The 17209-nt window shown below is 48.0% G+C and overlaps 2 protein-coding genes across 6 annotated transcripts; one reads left to right on the forward strand and one right to left on the reverse strand.

The window, feature by feature from the left end:
• The first annotated feature begins 650 nt into the window (after nt 1-650).
• LOC146368701 (uncharacterized) lies at nt 651-9227 on the forward strand. 4 transcript variants are annotated; one of them, XM_084912209.1, is made up of 16 exons: nt 653-1292; nt 2125-2179; nt 3119-3212; nt 4969-5040; nt 5198-5293; nt 5380-5600; nt 5672-5831; nt 5911-6066; nt 6148-6276; nt 6511-6615; nt 6759-6886; nt 6973-7066; nt 7146-7235; nt 7544-7741; nt 7831-7931; nt 9124-9227. In XM_084912209.1, the coding sequence occupies exons 2-15, from the start codon at nt 2154-2156 to the stop codon at nt 7918-7920; spliced, it is 1659 nt and encodes a 552-aa protein (XP_084768335.1). In that variant the 5' UTR covers nt 653-1292; nt 2125-2153; the 3' UTR covers nt 7921-7931; nt 9124-9227. The 4 variants fall into 4 exon arrangements, with proteins under 4 accessions (XP_084768336.1, XP_084768335.1, XP_084768333.1 ...); XM_084912210.1 differs by lacking the exon at nt 9124-9227 and having other exon boundaries at nt 651-1292; nt 5911-6039; nt 7831-8385; XM_084912207.1 differs by lacking the exon at nt 9124-9227 and having other exon boundaries at nt 7831-8385.
• A 274-nt stretch (nt 9228-9501) lies between these two features.
• LOC146368702 (uncharacterized) lies at nt 9502-17050 on the reverse strand. 2 transcript variants are annotated; one of them, XM_084912321.1, is made up of 5 exons: nt 15303-17050; nt 13208-13251; nt 11726-11893; nt 10605-10699; nt 9502-10104 (listed from the first exon to the last, which is right to left on the reverse strand). In XM_084912321.1, the coding sequence occupies exons 1-5, from the start codon at nt 15367-15369 to the stop codon at nt 9867-9869; spliced, it is 612 nt and encodes a 203-aa protein (XP_084768447.1). In that variant the 5' UTR covers nt 15370-17050; the 3' UTR covers nt 9502-9866. The 2 variants fall into 2 exon arrangements, with proteins under 2 accessions (XP_084768447.1, XP_084768448.1); XM_084912322.1 differs by having other exon boundaries at nt 13875-17050.
• Between the last annotated feature and the right edge of the window lie 159 nt (nt 17051-17209).

Genomic DNA, 17209 nt, shown 5'->3' on the forward strand with positions numbered 1-17209 from the left:
ATGCCTTTATCAGACTCCCTGGCTGTGTCCCAATTCAGGGTCTGCACCAATGACTGTATAAAAGATGTTTTATACAGTCATTGGTCTGCACGCTTGAAGTACGCGCACTACGTACGGTGCGTACGAGAAGTGCGGAAGTGAGAGGCTTGTGAAATGGGATGGTCTACCCTTCGTCGCGCTGTTCAGGTTGCCTAGCAACCATGATACTAACCGCGAGACACGTTACATACAGCTTTGTTTGACATAAATGAAGGAGAAAAAATGTTTTGTTGGTCATTCATTTTGTCATGACATCACTTTGATTAGTTGAGTATCTGAGGCTGAGACCACGGGACTGTAAAACATGATAGTTGGGCTTCATTTCTGCACTGAACAGTCATTTCAAGAGTAGTTAGTAAATAACAATTAGTTAATGTTGTTCATGAGACTAAAATCATCTCACTGTGGTAATGTAAATATAATATGGCCAATATTTTAGTATTGTCAGATGTGTGTATATATATATATATATATATATATATATATATATATATATATATATATATATCCTTGAAATTCAGGGAAATGAAGGACGCATTTGAGAGCCGCATTTCGAGCAGCCTTCGAATTGGGACAGCCTTCGTCGCGTCGCTGTGACGTAATCGGCCTTAAAATGCGGCCTTTAAGGCTGCAGACCCTGAATTGGGACAAAGCCCCTGTAATCTCTCAGGTGTCAGGTGAAAGTTTCTGTCTCTAATGAAGGATCGTCTCGTTGCTGTTAGAGATGTAACTTGCCACTGAGCTGTCATCTTCACCTTTAATGACATCCAGCATCCACCTGTAGAGAGGCGTGGTCAGCGCGGTGACTGCGTCAGAGTGAAGATGGGTGTTTTTATAGCATCATGTAAAAAAAACAAACCTTGAACAGTCAGCGGGACAACAAAACAAAAGAAACCTGATTACATTTCAAAATGAGTTAGATTCAGTTTGGAGATTTCACTTCATTGGTAACATTATTTAAATTTCAGCTCGTTGTTATCATGCTGATTGTTGTAATTCTGACTGTATCGTACAAGAAAATAATAAAACAGACGGATCACAGAGAAAACAAAAAAGACAGCAAAAATAAATACGTGAAATGAAGAAAAAGGACAACAAAATAAAATTAAAAATGAATGCATTTGCATGTAGGAGAGAGGAACAAGGGGTACATTAAAAAAAAATTAAACCGCGATATTACGTCATCGAGGCCTCCCCAATCACAGAACGAGACTTCCAGTACTCTCACGTGATTCTCCTTCCAATTGTTGCCGGTAAGTTAACAGAAAAACGTTTTGTTTTGTTTTTTGACTAGTTAAAGGGAAAACCGTCTCAGACTGGACCGCTGCTGTACGTGACAGAGGGCCCAGAGAGGCACCGAGTTAAAGTTAAAAGTTTCTCTGACACTTTAACCCGGTTTGAAGTCTCCATCCCGCGGCTCTCGGGTTAGCCCATTGCTAACGCTGCTAGCCTAACCGCCACCAACGGCCAGCCCCGTGAGGCTTTTACTTTGAAAGAGTCTAATTTTAAATGCATTTTAATTAAAATCTGCTAATTCAAGTCTGAGGAAATCTGTGGGAGAGAGCTCTGAATCGTTTAAGGGAACGGTGAAAGCGTTTGAACACATCAGTCTGCAGGTATTCAGAGGAAAACCATCAAACTACAGTCTCTTTTTAAAGCTTCCTCTAACAATAAAAGCATTAAAATAATAATTCATGGTCAGAACAGCTAAACCAATGTAAAGTGTATTTTTATTTTCCCTCCCTGGATCTTTTCAGTGATTTAGACTTTTATTATTCAGACAAATGAAAAGGGAAACGTAAAAGTGAGAGAAGTGAAGAAAGGTTAAAAATGACAAAAAGTTAAAACTACAAGAAAACCAAAATAAAAGTACATTAAAAAAAGAAAAAGACAGAAAAGTGAACCATTAACACCGAGAAGAATCGAGTCTGATTCAGTTTATTTATTAGAATTAATGAAGTTCACAAATATTAAAGACTGAATACTGAGGTGAAAATTTACTAGCATTAACTTGTCTTTTGTTACTGTCTGAAATGAAACTGTGTGTGTGTGTGTGTGTGTGTGTGTGTGTGTGTGTGTGTGCAGGTCTTCGTGTTTCCCTCTGAGCAGCAGAGATGAGCAGCAGGAGCAGCAGGTGCTGGTGAGAGTACACACACACACAGAAACACACACACACACACACACTGGCTGTTTCCACAGATTCAGTTATCGAGCAGGGATAGCTCAGTAGGTAGAGTGGCGGCCCCATGATCAGAAGGTCGGGGGTTCGACTCCACTGAACGGCTACCCTGAGGTACCCCTGAGCAAGGTACCGTCCCTACACACTGCTCCCGGGCGCTGCATTGGTGGCTGCCCACTGCTTCACTGGGTGAATGGGTTAAATGCAGAGGAACTATTTCCCTATGGGGACTAACACGCACACTTTACTTTTTACTTTTTACTTTATCGTCCCATCGAACGATCGATAACTGAACAGTACTCCTGTGTCGCCCTCATTGTCCTGTAGGGGGCAGACCTGGTTCTGCTCCTGCAGGGTCAGGTCAGAGAATCAGACTCCTCTGACCTCTGACCTCTGCCACGTTAGCTGACGTCACTCTTCTTCATCACTCTGGTGCTCAGTTTTAGCCTTGGTAGCTCCTCTTCATCCCTAAGCTGCTGCCCTGTGATTGGCTCTATATTTGCGCTGAGGAGCAGTTGAGCAGGTGTACTTGATAACGTATCCTGGCGAGCATGCGCAGATTTCGTGTCTGTGTCTAATGTGATGTCACCGTGATGCGTTTTATCGGCTTGACGTGTCACAGCTTACACGTTCTTCTTCTCATTGTGTTTTAACATGCGCTGCACACCGATTCCAGGTGCGGCCCCGCCCCCTTCATCGGCCACAGTGCATTCTGTCCCCACACAACGCTTCCTGACATTGCAGCTGCTTTTATTTTGGTACATTTGTCATTGCCTCTCCCCAGTTCCCACCAGCAGGGGGCAGCAGGTCACACTGTAGAGAAGTTTACTGATTTTAAATGACTTGAAGTGTTATGCAGAGAGCTGCGTGCTGATTGGCTGCGTGTGTGTTCTGTGTCAGTATGAAGGGTCGCTCCAGCTGTTGGGCACGTAATGGCCCAGGGGGTCGATTCTCCAGAGCCGCTCTACAGAAGCCTACCTGGACAAAAGACGAGGTAACACACCGACGCAACACTCTGTGCACATCCTGTGTCCTTACACAGTAAAAGCCCTCCAGCTGCACACTTTTATTATGAAGGCACAGGAATCTAAAGCTCTGAGTCAAACTGGGGGACGTACTCCAGGAAACAGGGTTAGCTAACAACTCTAAGATGAAGCGGTGGGTGGGTGTTACCATGGTAACAGACTGTGTGACCTAAGCTGCTCGCTGTTGTCTCGGACTCCTCATCGCATCTGGATCTACAACCAAAGGGTGGAGAGTCCCGGGTATGTGGGGCTCTCCACCCTCTCGGTGAATGTCAGGCACCAGCCTAAGCAGAGAAGCTAGACAAAATGAAATGGTCATAAACACCTTTCTTATAAAAACCGACTGGAGGGCAGATCCAGTCTGTTGCTACGGGCAACTGATAACCATCAGTAAACTGTGCCTGTACCAAAATCGATCAGTGGCCCAAAATGATCAAATGTTTCGTCCCGTTAAAGACGATCATGACGGTCAGCACTGACACGCCGCCATGTGATTAAAGTGGAGGCTCTGCTCTTTATTTACCCGTTGCCACGGTGAAGCTTCTCTGCTCACGCTCACAGCTGACTCGGGGTTTGATGTCCTGCTCCCGTGTGTTTGACTTGTCCTGGTGTAAATCCAGCTTTAACCTCACACGCGTGTTAGCGGGTGAACTGTGAAAGCTCAGGCTTTGGTCATTGTTTATCAAACGCCGTGGGACTCGAGCTTCCCTCAGATTTGGAGCAACGGTGCAGCCGATTGGCTCAGACCGACGTCGCACACTTTGACTGAGCATGCTCGGACGTAGAGCAGGGCGATATGACCAAAAATATTTATCACGATATACATTTGAAAATTTGCGATAACGATATAACTGACACGAGACAAAATACTTTACAACTCCTCAACTTTATTAGTGCAAAATCAATGTATTTTCACTTAAACAAGCAGCTGTTTTTTATCTGCATTAAAGTTATATAAAAATGTAACACTGCAAATGCAAATCCTCGCTGACAGTTTAACCAAAAGGCATTTCCAGAGGAAACTGGCCGACATATCCTCAGCATAACCATGTATAACATCCACACAACTTAAAAAGAGGTTCTACACACACAGTACGGTAATATTATGTTGAAGCACAGTACGTATCACTCCGCGAGGCTCCGCCTACGACAGCCGTAATGCTCCGACAATCCATCAAGCGGTGCGGCTTCGTAGCTTAGCAAAGTCGCACTGAAACATCTGACAGATTTTCGAGCGCCGTGTACATAAAATCGTTGCGAGGTCAGTAAACACAACCAGAGTTCATACATAAGGCTCACGGGATTATAAGGGGCTCTGTCGACTTTCAGAAAAATCAAAGGATTGATTTTAAGTGTGCCGTATTTTCCAAACAACACGGTAATAACGACGGCCCGCTAGCATGCGCTACCAAAAATAGTGCTTTGTTGTGTATCTGACGGACGAAAGCTAAACCAGTTCCACCACTGAAGCTGCAGCATTTTATAAACCAGTTCAGGTTCATCGTTTCATTCAACGATCCGCTTTCACTCTTCTCGTTCTGCGTCGCCTCCATGTGCGTATGAAAAAACAAAGGCACTGCGCATGCGCGTTTTACCCATATTCTATCGCCATATTTCATTTTCCTATCGTTGCCCAACATTACACCGGTGTTACCGTGAACGGTATGATATGGCCCAGCCCTACTCGGACGTTAGTTGTTACTGAGCACTGCTCTCCCTCCTCAGGACGAGAAGCTGCAGCGGCTGGTGAAGGAGCTCGGAGCAAACTGCTGGTCATCAGTTTCCCTTCATTTCAGAGTGAGTAGTTTGATTTCAGGGTCACTCAGGTTAAACGACCTGTGACCTCAGCCGTGACCGGGGTGAGAGAGTAGTTCACAGACCGTTACAGTGAAGGTGAGGAAGCGCCCCGTGGCTCTGCAGTTTGAACATACGCCACCTTCTGTGTCTGCCTCAGGGTCAAAGGTCACCGGTGGAGTGTCAGCGGCGGTGGCAGCAGATAAAGAATCCAGACCTGGTCAAAGGTCCGTGGACGAAGGAGGAGGATCACAGGGTGAGGACCGTCACATGAGCGCCCCTTAGAGTCAGACCCTCATCGCATCCGTCATCGCTCATGCTCCGATGTCACTTCCTGTGCAGGTCAGAGAGCTGGTGCAGAAGTACGGCGTGAAACGCTGGTCGCTGGTCGCCAAACACCTGCACACCCGGAATGGGAAGCAGTGCCGCGAGCGCTGGCACAACCACCTAAACCCGACAGTGAAGAAGACCAGCTGGACGCTGGACGAGGACCGCGTCATCTGCCAGGCGCACAGGCTGCTGGGAAACCGCTGGGCCGACATCTCCAAGCTGCTGCCCGGCAGGCACGGGAATCGGTGGGGGCGGGTGGGCGGTGCTCGTGTGTGGTTACCCGTTGACCTCTCTGTGTTCTCAGGACGGACAACTCCATCAAGAACCACTGGAACTCCACCCTGAAGAGAAAAGTGGAGAAGGAGGGATACCTGCAGGTCCTGCGCCTCCACGGCTCCTACGTCGCCTCCACCTCGGCACCGGCATCCAAGAGCTGTGGCCTCCCCTGCAGCATCCCTGCAAAGGTCACCACCTGCCCGGCACTGTCTGTGAGGTCAGAGGTCAGTGGCGTGCTGGTAGTAATGCTGACATGTCGTCCTGCAGGCTGACAGTCTGTCTACCTCAAAGGACGAGTCCAGCTGCGCCTCCGGCAGTCAAAGCGTGTGCATGCGCCACGGGAGCTCCACCCATCTGTGCTCCTCCTCCGCCGGATCTCTGAGCACGAGCAGACCGGTAGCGTCCGTGGACCTGATGGAGGCGGTAACCGTCTGACTGTCAGACTCGCTGACCGCTCGCTGTTCTCACCTCTGCTCCACCTCTAACCTGACTTTTTAATCATAGAGCCTGGAGACACGGAGCCACGACTCAAAGGAAGTGACATCATCCCTGAAACAGCCCCCAGCACTGCTGCCCGTCTGCCCGCACAGAAACGACGGCCACCTCTCCGTCATGGGCCTGAAGGAGAGCAGCGTAAGAGCGAACACCTGCTGACCTCACAGTGAAGAAGGCGGGGTTTAGTTTAGAATCAAATATTAACAGAAAGCAGAATCGCCAGCAGTCGGCAGCACGAGCTAACGCCTGGCAGGTGTAACCGTGCCGCTCGGCGCCCTCACTGACCTTGGCGTAGCAGCCGAACTTCAGCTGCGGGTCGAGCCGGCAGAGGGCGGCGTGCCGCTTTAGGTGAAAGCCGGTGTTTGTGTGCAGGTTGCAGGTATGAAAGAGCAGGAGCTGGACGGCGAGGACGACTGCTCATCGCCCTCGTGGAGCAGAAGCAGCCAGATGGGAGCTCTGAACTTCTCCCCCTCAGAAGTGAGTCGAGCGGGTGTGTGCGGAGAGGGCGTGGGCGGAGCGGGCGTGTGCGGAGAGGGCGTGTGCGGAGAGGGCGTGTGCGGAGAGGGCGTGGGCGGAGCGGGCGTGTTCGCTCTGCAGCTCTGATGTCTTCTCTCGTTTAGTTCTTCAGTCTGTGCGCTGCTGACAAGCTGAAGCTGCGGTGTCCACCTCTCACCTCCACCCCCGTCTGCGCCCTCCAACACCCCGTCCATCAGGAGGAGGCCTGCCCACAGTGCAGCTCCAGCACGCAGTACGCCCACCACCTCACTCGCTCTGAGCACGCCACAGTTCAATGTCAGTATTGATGAGTGAACTGAGGCGGGCTGCTGTGTTCAGGACGCCCCCAGAGATCCGAGAGAAGGTCAGAGTGTCGCTGACATCTGCTCCTCAAACACCCACTCCTCTGAAGATCAGTGCGAGCCCGGGCGAGGTGAGCCGTGCTCAGTATGAATCATCAGGCTCAGTAATCAGCACGTAGTCGATAATCAGCTCCCGTCCGTGTCCTTCAGGTCTCCGTGTCTTCCAGTCTGACGATGACTCTGATGTGGGAGAACCGGAGCGTGGATCCTGACAGTCAGCAGTCGGGCAGCAGCTCCGAGGTCAGACGCTCCTCACTAACATGTCGTGCTGTGGACAGGTTAAAGGTCACTCAGGGAACAGGGAGACATCGGCGGATGAATCGCCGCTCTGACTGTGCTAACTGCGTGAACGTGGGATCACCGAGGGCGACCTCGCACACGATGTCACTGCGGTAGCTGTGGCATGCCGGGTTGCCTAGCAACGCCATTGTTTAAATCCGTTTTAATCTGCTGCGCTAACATGATGCTCGTGACACAGACGCACACACAGCAGGCTGTGGTTACTCTGCAGGGCTGCACGGGTCTGACCTCCGACCTCTGACTTCCAGGTTCAGGGCGAGAGTCTGCTGACCTCCATCCTGGACGTGCAGGTTGACCCCACCTCAGCTCAGCAGCAGCAAGTCCAGGCAGAGTGTGGCTTCTCCCTCGACAGCCCCCCCTCAAAGTCAGGGTTGGACGTGTGGTGGAGCCAGGTGGGCTACCTGGACTCACCTGAGTGCCCCACCCACAGCACCAACCCCTTTGAGGTAACAACCTGAACCCAGAACCCCAACAGGTCAGAGCAGGTCACAGGATTAAGGTGTGTGTGCGTGTGTGTGTGCATGTGTGTGTGCAGCTGAGCGGTGAGCTGCAGGTGGTGCTGTTCGGGCAAACAGAGGATCAGATGATTGTGACGGAGCAGGCGCGCCTCTTCATGGAGCCGTGACCTTCATGCTGGTACGTCTGCTCCTCCTCCTCCTCAGCAGCAGCTCAGCCCAGTGATGGAGCAGAAACAGGAAACGGAGCCATGGTGGAGCAACGCCATCGCTGTGTTTCCTGTAGAACATCTTTCCTCTGCTGCGACTGGCCCGCTCGCTCAGTCAACCATCGACTGCCTCCACCTGCACCTGTGAACGCGCTGATGTCACAGTGACTTTTGTACCGGGGGGCCAAAGGCATTTCAGCATGGCTGCTTCCATGGTAACGCTCAGTGATGCACGCTGACAGGACTGCTGCGTTCACTGACCGCCGTCTCTGTGGGAAACACAGAGCTTCTAGCGGCAGGTTGTCTCTGAGCTCGTCGCGTGGTGTCTGCGGTAAGGTCGCCTCGTTGACCTTACCCCGCCCACCCTCTTCAAATCCAACAAACGCTTGTGCTGCCATCATTTTAAAGATATGAACGCAAGTTTCTGGAGGTCGCCCGATGTGACCAAAGAATTATTTGGACATTTTCATCACATGGAACAAAGACAGACTCATACTTTTTATTTTAAGGTGTCCAAGCTGAGGCCTGCTGAACCTGACGCTCACCAACAGAGCCTCTGATGGGGTCCGGCTGAGACGCACCGACCCTGCTAAACATCTGCAGAAATGTTCTGTTAATATCTTTAAATGACAGCAGCACACACAAAATCAGCTGATTGACGTGCGTGTGTGCGTGCGTGTGTGCGTGCGTGTGTGCGTGCGTGTGTGCGTGCGTGTGTGCGTGCGTGTGTGTTGGGGGGTTGACCTCTGACGACCACTACAAACTTGCATTCATATCTTTAAAATGATGGCAGCTCAAATGTTTGTTGGATTTGAAGAGGGTGGGCGGGGCAAGGTCGCTGTGTCCACGCAGGAAGTCTTTGCTTAGTGACGTGCGCGTGACATCTTCTTACCGTGCACACACGCAAACTCACCTCCATGTTTGCGGGAGTCCATGATGCGTACGCTTGGGCCGATGATGCGTACGGGCAGTTTAAAGGCACAGACACACGTTTGAATCTCAGACTGCAGCATCGTGGCTTCGCTCGCTCACAGCTGTGCTTTTAGAGGCTTGGACAGACGGATGAGCAGAAGGACGCACTGACAGCCGAGGCGTTCCCCGTTTGTTTTGTCCTGATCAGCTGACTCAGTGTCTGACTCCTCCTCCTTCTCTCCTTTGTTCCAGCTGGTGATCCTGACACTTCAGAGCGTGCTCAGTCTCAGTCGGCCCTCCAATCATGAGTGTTTCAGCATCAGCGCGGCCTCATCAGCGTGTGGTGTTTGACTGACTGACTGACTGTTTGTTTGTTTGTTTGTTTGATTGATTGATTGATTGATTGATTGATTGATTGAGGAGAGGATGATGGTGATCTTCACGTGTATTTTAACGGATTTTAACCTTATACAGTTTTTAGTGCTGATTTTATGAACTGCTCCTTTAAACATGTAAAACTTTTGATTTCTTGCTTGAAACATGGCTGAATGTTTTTAACACTTTGCTCTTTTAACCCTCACAATAGATTTATTGATTGTATTGATTGTCATGTATTGATTGATATTGGAATGGATTTTAAATGCTTTTATTTCTTTTTTTAAACATCAAATTTGTGAAGTGACACAAAAACAAAGTGACTGTACAGTTTTAATAAAGCGATGAAGCTGGACCGGTGTCCCGACCTTTTTCTGAAACCTCAGTGAGCGTCTCTGACAGCGACGGTGGCTCCGCCCCGTCTGAGGGGTCCAGCTGAGGCTGACGTCGGGCAATCGGGGCTGACTGGGAGGTTTTCGATGGACAGGTGACTCGATCGGCCTCTGAAACTCGCTTCAGACTCGAGCAGATGAAAGAGGGCCTCCCAGCGACCTGGACCTGACCCCTGGGACTCCTGGGTCACGTGCAGAGGAGGAGGAACAGGAGGAGTGAACTCGGGTCTAGTCCGGCTGGAAGGCGGTGTTCACGGAACCGGTATCGGGGGTAGGGTGGTGGATGTGGGTGAGATGCGGGCAGCTCTTCCTCCTGGATTTGGCCAGGACTCGGTGGAGGAGGCTCGGAGACCCCTGAGGAGCCGCGGAGGAGCCTCCCGTTCCTGCCGCCGCCACTGAGGGCCCATCGAGGCCGAGCGGGCGGCGGATGCTGTTCTTCCTGAGCAGCTTCGGGGTGCTGCGACCGCTGAAAGGAGAGAAAGTCATCAGGTCCATGTTTTACAGTGAAAACAGCCGACTCACATTCAGAGGGCTTTATTTTGGCCCTTGGGGGCGAGGGCCCTCGGCACACACAGTGAGTTTCCCCCAAAGTTCTCTCTGTGTTCTCGCCGACGATCGGTCCCGTCAAAAATCCATAAAAATCTAACTGTATGTTTGGAACCGGAGAACCTCACGTCACAAGAAATCAACTACAGAGAGACAAAAGGACAACAAATAAAAGCGTCTGATATAAAATAGAAGTCACATTAGTAATAATCTGCATTTAAAAGCTGAACTTTGAAAGTAAACTGCATCCAAACAATAAAAAACATGCAGTTCTAAAACAGTCTTTGGTAATAATGGTTCAATATTTAAAACAATAAAGAGCCTCAGTGTTTGTCCTCAAACAGCAGCTAAACCCTCTGATTGTCTCTGCTCAGTGTTTAAATAAAGTTTTGTTGCTGTAAAACCTGTTTTTGCAGTTACCTCGTGCAGCCACAGGGGGCGCCTGCGGTCAATACAACTGCTGGTACTGAGCCTCTCCTCAGCAGTGTGGGTGTGGCTATGGAAGACGCTCCACCCTGTGAAACAAACACAGGATTACATCACTGCTGGCTGTGAGCCAATCAGCTGCTGAGTTTGTTTTAGGTTACAAACAGAAGCCAGAGTTTAATACCAATGTTTGCTATTCAGGGTTAAAGTCATTTCAACACCTGAACACCTTTAAATCTGGTGAAGATGTGACACAGGTGAGCAGGTGAGTTGCAGCGCCCTAAATTCAGCTCAAAGGTGAGTTAGTATATTGTAACGCCTTTAATGAATTATTGGCAGTTTAAGAAGGTTTTTTTTAACGGTTAAAAAGTGTGCCTTCCTCTTATCAAGCCCGTCTGTCACAGAGCTACAGGTAAGGTCCACCTGGACAGGTCACCTGTAACACCTTTACAAACCTCCACCTGTCAGCACAGAGGAAACCAGAAGAACTCAGACCTTCTTTATTCTCCTCTGAACTAAATGGCGGTTTTTTGCATCAATAGATAAATGAATGTTGCACAGGTATTTTTAAAGGTGTACCTGGAGCGTCTACGAGCCTTTAATCCCTCAGAAGCCTGTTTAAAACTAATCTGTGGTTTCCATTACTGCTGCCAGGTACCAGAGTACCAAAGGGATTACCAGGTGAAAACAGGCTGGCCACGTTAAGGCTGCGCGTCGTGTCACAACGCTCACTTTAGTTTTTGCTTAAAGGTCAAACATGTTGCTGCTCTTCAGTCATGCCTTAAATCAGAGGAAGGTCTTTTCAGGGACCTGCTTTTCAGAGTCAATTCAATTCAATTCAATGTTATTTATATAGCGCCAAATCACAACAAAAGTCGCCTCAAGGCGCTCCATAGATACAGAGAAAAACCCAACAATCATATGACCCCTATGAGCAGCACTTTGGCGACAGTGGGAAGGAAAAACTCCCTTTGAACAGGAAGAAACCTCCGGCAGAACCAGGCTCAGGGAGGGGTGGGGCCATCTGCTGTGACCGGTTGGGGTGAGAGAAGTAAAGGACCTCATACTGGTTGAGGTGGAGTTTCTAATCCAGTTGGCCAGGTGAGCGCCGTTACCTGCAGCAGCTCCACACAGGTGGCGGGGAAGTAACCCTCATCCCCGTTCTTCAGCCGCCCGAACCACCACGCCTCATCCTCCTTAAACAGAACCTGGACCAGGTCCCCCTGGTTCAGGTTCAGCTCCTTCGGCCAGCGGCCCCGGTACTGGATCCTCGCCACCGCCATCTGCCAGTTACAGTCAGAAGTGCTTATGACTATATCGCCCCCCAGAGGATCAAACCTGAACAGCACTTTACTATAAAGAAAGTAAAAACTCATGGAAATATTCAGAAAACAGGAGCCGTTAATTTAAACCGTCATCATTCTGTTGGTGCATTCGGCTTTTCAAACCATAATATAATGATCAAAACATAGTTTAGAGGTTTCAAAAGTCCCAGTAATTGTTTTAGAACATTAAAAACGTGTTAACATGTCAGCATTTTGTATTTCAAAAGGTGGTTTTATATCACAAAAACACCATAAATCCTGCAGATAATAAGTATAAATGCCCAATAAAAGAAGATGAGCTGTAGATGTGTTTAATTCTTGCTTTTCATAAATTTAAACTGACAAATTCTGCAAGTTTTAAAGTAGTTTAAATGTTAAAAATATCGTGCAGATGTCATGTTTATATTAGTGCGTTTAACCGACGTGCGGGTTATTTAAAACAAATGGTCTTAGAACGAACTTTAAAGGTTTTCACTGAGTTAAAAGTGTCAAAAGCACATTTAAAATCAGTCTAAGAGAACAAAATCGATGCTTTTATGAATGAATGTCACTCTGAGGACGCATGTGTGCGTCTTTAATCGGCTCAGCAGGCTGTGAATACACAGAGGTCAGAGGTCGTGCTGATGTAACACTGATTAGCCTCTCTGGTCCCGAGCCAGAGCCTGAACCCTGACATCAAGACAAACGGGTTATTGAGCTGGACTCGGGCACTGAGGTGGCTCCGCCCATTTTACCTTCTGCATGTTTTCATTGATTCTTTCACCTGTGATGTGTTTTGGCTTCTCGACACTGGAGTGTTTTTATCGGCTTTGATCAATAACCTGGCAGCTGTTGTCTGGTGGGCGTGAGAAGGCCGAGAAGTCGGGAGGCTGACTAACAAACGTTCATCGTCTCATGAACACGAAACAGGAAGAAATACTGAGAAATCTCACTGAGGAGCCCGACGTGCCTCAACAAACAGAGACAAAAGTACTGCAGAGACACCAGACATTTGTTAACGTGATCATTTCATGAATATTTCCTGTTTCAACATCGTGTTTTAGTCGAGTCATCTTTTCTTTCATTTGTAAATTTGACCAGGTTCTGGATCTGCTGTTATCTCTTTTCAGTGATACAGGTAAACTGCTTACATGCCTTTCAAAATAAGATGTGTTTCTTAGTTTCAGATTTTCAGAATAAAGGTTTGATGAATGATGTGTTTGGATGAAGGTTTTAAGAGTGTACTGTTGGAGCTGTAGAAATGTTTCCCACGTGACAGGTGTCGGGTTTTACCTTCTCTGCTCCCACATATCTCGTCCTTGTCCTCGACCTGCAGACTGACAAACACAGGAAGTCACATCAACCAATCAGCTCATCAATACAGATCCCACAAAACTCCTGTGTGTGTGTTTGTTCCTGTTTTACTGACATTGTGGGTCATATATTTGTGTACACAGTGCTTCTGGGCACAAAAAGCTTTAGAGTTGGTAATGTTAGTGATTCATGGTGTCAGCTGACATACGAGAAGGTTCGGTGCGTTTTCAGTTCACCCGAGAGAAGAAAAACATACATTTGAATTTTTGCATTTGATTCTTACAAACAAACATGAAAAGCGAGGAAACTTCTGCATCCTGTGAGGAAGAAGAGACTGTGAGCTGGCTCCAGCATACAGAGATGCTCAAGTTAAGACAAGGAATTTAGATAAGAGCCGATCAGATCTGTGCAGACACAGATTAAAGGATCAGAGACACACTGGAAGATGTAATCTGTGTGATTTAAGGAACAGCTGATTTTCTGCTGCCGCTCTTCCTCGCTGTTCTGTCCAAAGCGGCGAAGGTCCGATGTCATGTTTTTTAACATCCACCTGGTTGCCAGTTATCTGTTTCACATCTCACCTTTCCATGGATATCTTACCCTCTCCTCGTGTTCAGTCTTATAACTAAAGATGTGTCAGGTTCACCTTCGAGGGAACGGTCTCTGAAGCGAGCCTGATCGAAGCGTGCGGTTAAAATGCTGCTGAAGGCGTTCACCGGCCACCTGGTAGATGGTTGTCACTGAGCGTCCTCAGCAAGCCGCTGTTACACCAGATTAGCTTTGTATAAAAGTGTAAAGATGGCATCACTTCCAGCTGCTTTATTCCATTCAGCGGTCCGAGACGGTCAGAGTCTGATCCCAGGAAACGCTGCGGCCTTCAGGTGCTTGGAGATGCCGGGAAACAGGATCAGGCTGAATTAGAGCAGGAAGTGAATGTTCAAGGATCAAACACACCTGAGACACATTACAGGAAGTAGAGCGGTGATATCTAAGACCTTCACGGTTCACGAAAGAGCCGTTTAACTTTTCCTCACTGTGAAGATCATCTTCCTTTTGATCCACTCGCAGCTGTCCTCAGACCTTCTGATTGGCTGATACCTGGCAGGACTTAACAACAGTGTAATCTTTATCATGCAGGGTTCGCATGAACGGCTGTATTCGAACCCAAAGACCAACCACTCTGTGAAACCCGCTCGGGTTAACTTGCTCCACACGGAGTGATGATGAAGCTTCGGTTTCCTGAAGCAGACTACGGTGGTCTGATATCGCATCATCGAGGCCAAAGGTCGCCGTCTGTCACAGAGGACCTGAGCTGACGAGTCGCTCTTTGCTGAGAGTTTCTCAGTTTTTCTTCATAAGAGCATCGCCAGATTTTCAGGTCTTTTCCTACAAACAGGTCATTTATAGCCTGAAGTTGACAGAAAAAGTTTTAATGTTGGAACTAAGAAACTTGACGTATTTTCTCCGAGTCTGATGTCAGCGGCGTGTTTCAATGAATCAGCAAAAAACCCTCGAAAACTGTAATGAAGCTGTTCAACATCTGCCGCCCAGCGAGGCGATGTAGAGGGCTCAGCTGCGAGTGAGAGACTGTGGGCGTAAAACAGCGATGAAGAGCCCGTGACCGCATCATCATCACGCTCTGATGAAGACTCAGCGGAGAGTTCAGACGCTGGAGCTTGGAGATCGTGGCGTCCTCCGGACAGCACTCGGCTCAAAGCAGCATCAATGCTGATCCGTGTCTGCGGGTTCTGGAGCGACAGCGTGATCGTCACACTCCAGCTGCTGAACACCACCACCCACTGTAACATCTGGAGCTTCATGAAAGCAGCACCACCACGAAGAACAGCTGGCTTCAGCAGCAAACACACCAATCTCTGTCGTCGTCAGGCGTCGCTGCAGTCAGAGAAGCTTTGAACGTTGTGACGGGCGCGTCTGACCCAATCTGATGGTTTAGGTCAGATTCATGAGAAGGGCACCGCCCATCAGCACCTGAACTTGCTGTCGGCATTGACACAAAGCGCGACTCGAGGTGTTAAGGTGTGTCTGCTGAGAGGTGAAGGTGTGCTGCACTCACCCTGGGGGGAGAAGACGGTGGTATAAACCTCGATCTGTTCGTTGCTGTGTCTGTAGATCTGCTGCATGTCGTCTGCTCACACACACACTGGCTGTGGGTTTAAATACCTGCAGCAGTAATCCTCACACACACACACACAGCTCAGCACATTTATAACAGGGCACGATGAGTCAGAGAAACTGGCCGACCGACAGGTCTGCTTCTCTGAAGGCTTACTCTGCTCACAGAATCAAATCCAGAGGGAGGCGGCTTTAAACTCTGCTTGCTGCTACAGGAGGCGTGGCCTAAATGGAACAGGCAACAGAAGCAGCCTGCTTCCAGTCACCAATCGCTTTCTCTGCACGAGTAAAACCACCTGACACCTGTGGGGGTACCCTTTAGCCAGGTGTCTCCCTTTATCCACTCCCCTGCCTGTTTGTCATTTTGAGTGGAACAAAACAGCAGCTTCATCTTACACCTGACAGGTGTGCCATGCAGGACGTCAGCTGATCGATGAAACCCCAGAGAGGAGGGCTGTCAGTACACTGATTATCAGCTCTCTCTGTTAACCCCGGCTCTCTGCGTCCGAGCACGTCATGTGACTCTTCTTCTTCTGTGAGCGCTGCCCCAATCAGAGCCGTGCTCGGACGACGATGATGATGATAAAACTCTGAGAGGTGAAGCAGCTGAATCTGTGGCAGAGCGGGAAAACAAAGATCTGACTGCTGTGAATGAGTTTGTTTCTGAGCATGCTCAGTGCTGCGGTTTGTTTCTAAGGCCTACATTACAGCTGCGAGACTGTAGCTGTGTCCCAAAACGTCGGCAGTGGAAAAGAGTATGGACGATTCCTAACGAGTATCTGGTAACGAATAAAGTGAAGGAAGTCTCATTTAAAATACTGCATAAATTTTATCCTGCTAATCATTATATGACAAAGTTCAAAAGGGACATAAATGTGAGCTGTGGATTTTGTGGAAGCCATCCTGAGACTGTGCAGCACCTCTTCTGGATCTGTTCATGCACTGGAACATTTTGGAAAGACTTCAGTAGATTCATTGCTGGACATCTCTACAAAGACTTCACTGTGAAATGGGAAAATGTTGTATTTTGTTTCTTTCGAAGGCAAAAAAAAGAAGATGTTTACTTTATAATAAACTTGTTAGTTATCTTAGCTAAATTTTATTTTCACAAATGCAAATACAGTAACAAAAAGCCTAATTTTAAACATTACTATAATGATGTTTTATGTTACATAAAATTGATTCGTGGATCAATTAACGAAAAGGCTGTGAAAACTATTGCTATTTGTAGTAATTACAAATTATTGAATGTATGTAATTCTTTGTATTACACCCCCTGGCATATGTTCATTTTGTTCTGGTTGTGTACTAGTGATGCGCGAATCATGAACGAATCGTTCAATACTCGAGAATCACTTTACTGACTCATGAATCATGATTCACAAGCCCAACTGACTCACTGACTCATCCCTGTTGCTGTTAGCAGCAATGTATCTAGCTTATAATTAAAATTGTGGAGAAAAACAACATCCAGTATCCTAACAAAAACATTTCTGCTCTGAACTGGAAGAAAAAACCCTGAGTAGAAGCTCACATCAAGACAATAGATCCTTGGTTCACAGTAGCATCGCTCTGCTAACATGCTAACAGCACATGTGAGCTACTCACCCCCTCCCTCCTGGCTCACAGCTTCTTCTTCTTCTTGGTTGGCAACCAATGTTAAGGCGCATTACCGCCCCCTGGCTCACAGCTCAGTGGACATTTAGACGAGAAAATATATATTTAACACATTTAAGGAAAATACTAATAAAATGCAAATAAACAAAATAAATGTTTATTAAGCAATTTTGATAGGAAATTGCTTAATTTTAGAAATGTTTTTGCTCTTTTTTGCTCTATAAAATAGTT

Source organism: Perissodus microlepis, chromosome 18 (assembly GCF_051167445.1).
Source record: "Perissodus microlepis isolate ML-2025 ecotype Zambia chromosome 18, ASM5116744v1, whole genome shotgun sequence".
NCBI lineage: Eukaryota > Metazoa > Chordata > Actinopteri > Cichliformes > Cichlidae > Perissodus > Perissodus microlepis.

Bases quoted from the DNA above. Each gene is read 5' to 3' on its own strand.
- LOC146368701 (XM_084912209.1), top strand. From the start codon at position 2,154: ATGAGCAGCAGGAGCAGCAGGTGCTG. The intron at 5,601-5,671 runs GCACGGGAATCG...CTGTGTTCTCAG, and splicing joins TCCAAGCTGCTGCCCGGCAG to GACGGACAACTCCATCAAGA. The intron at 7,742-7,830 runs GTAACAACCTGA...GTGTGTGTGCAG, and splicing joins ACAGCACCAACCCCTTTGAG to CTGAGCGGTGAGCTGCAGGT.
- LOC146368702 (XM_084912321.1), bottom strand. From the start codon at position 15,369: ATGCAGCAGATCTACAGACACAGCAACGAACAGATCGAGGTTTATACC. The intron at 10,700-11,725 runs GTAACGGCGCTC...TTTGTTTCACAG, and splicing joins CCTGTGTGGAGCTGCTGCAG to GGTGGAGCGTCTTCCATAGC. The intron at 10,105-10,604 runs GTAACTGCAAAA...CTCTCCTTTCAG, and splicing joins GCCCCCTGTGGCTGCACGAG to CGGTCGCAGCACCCCGAAGC.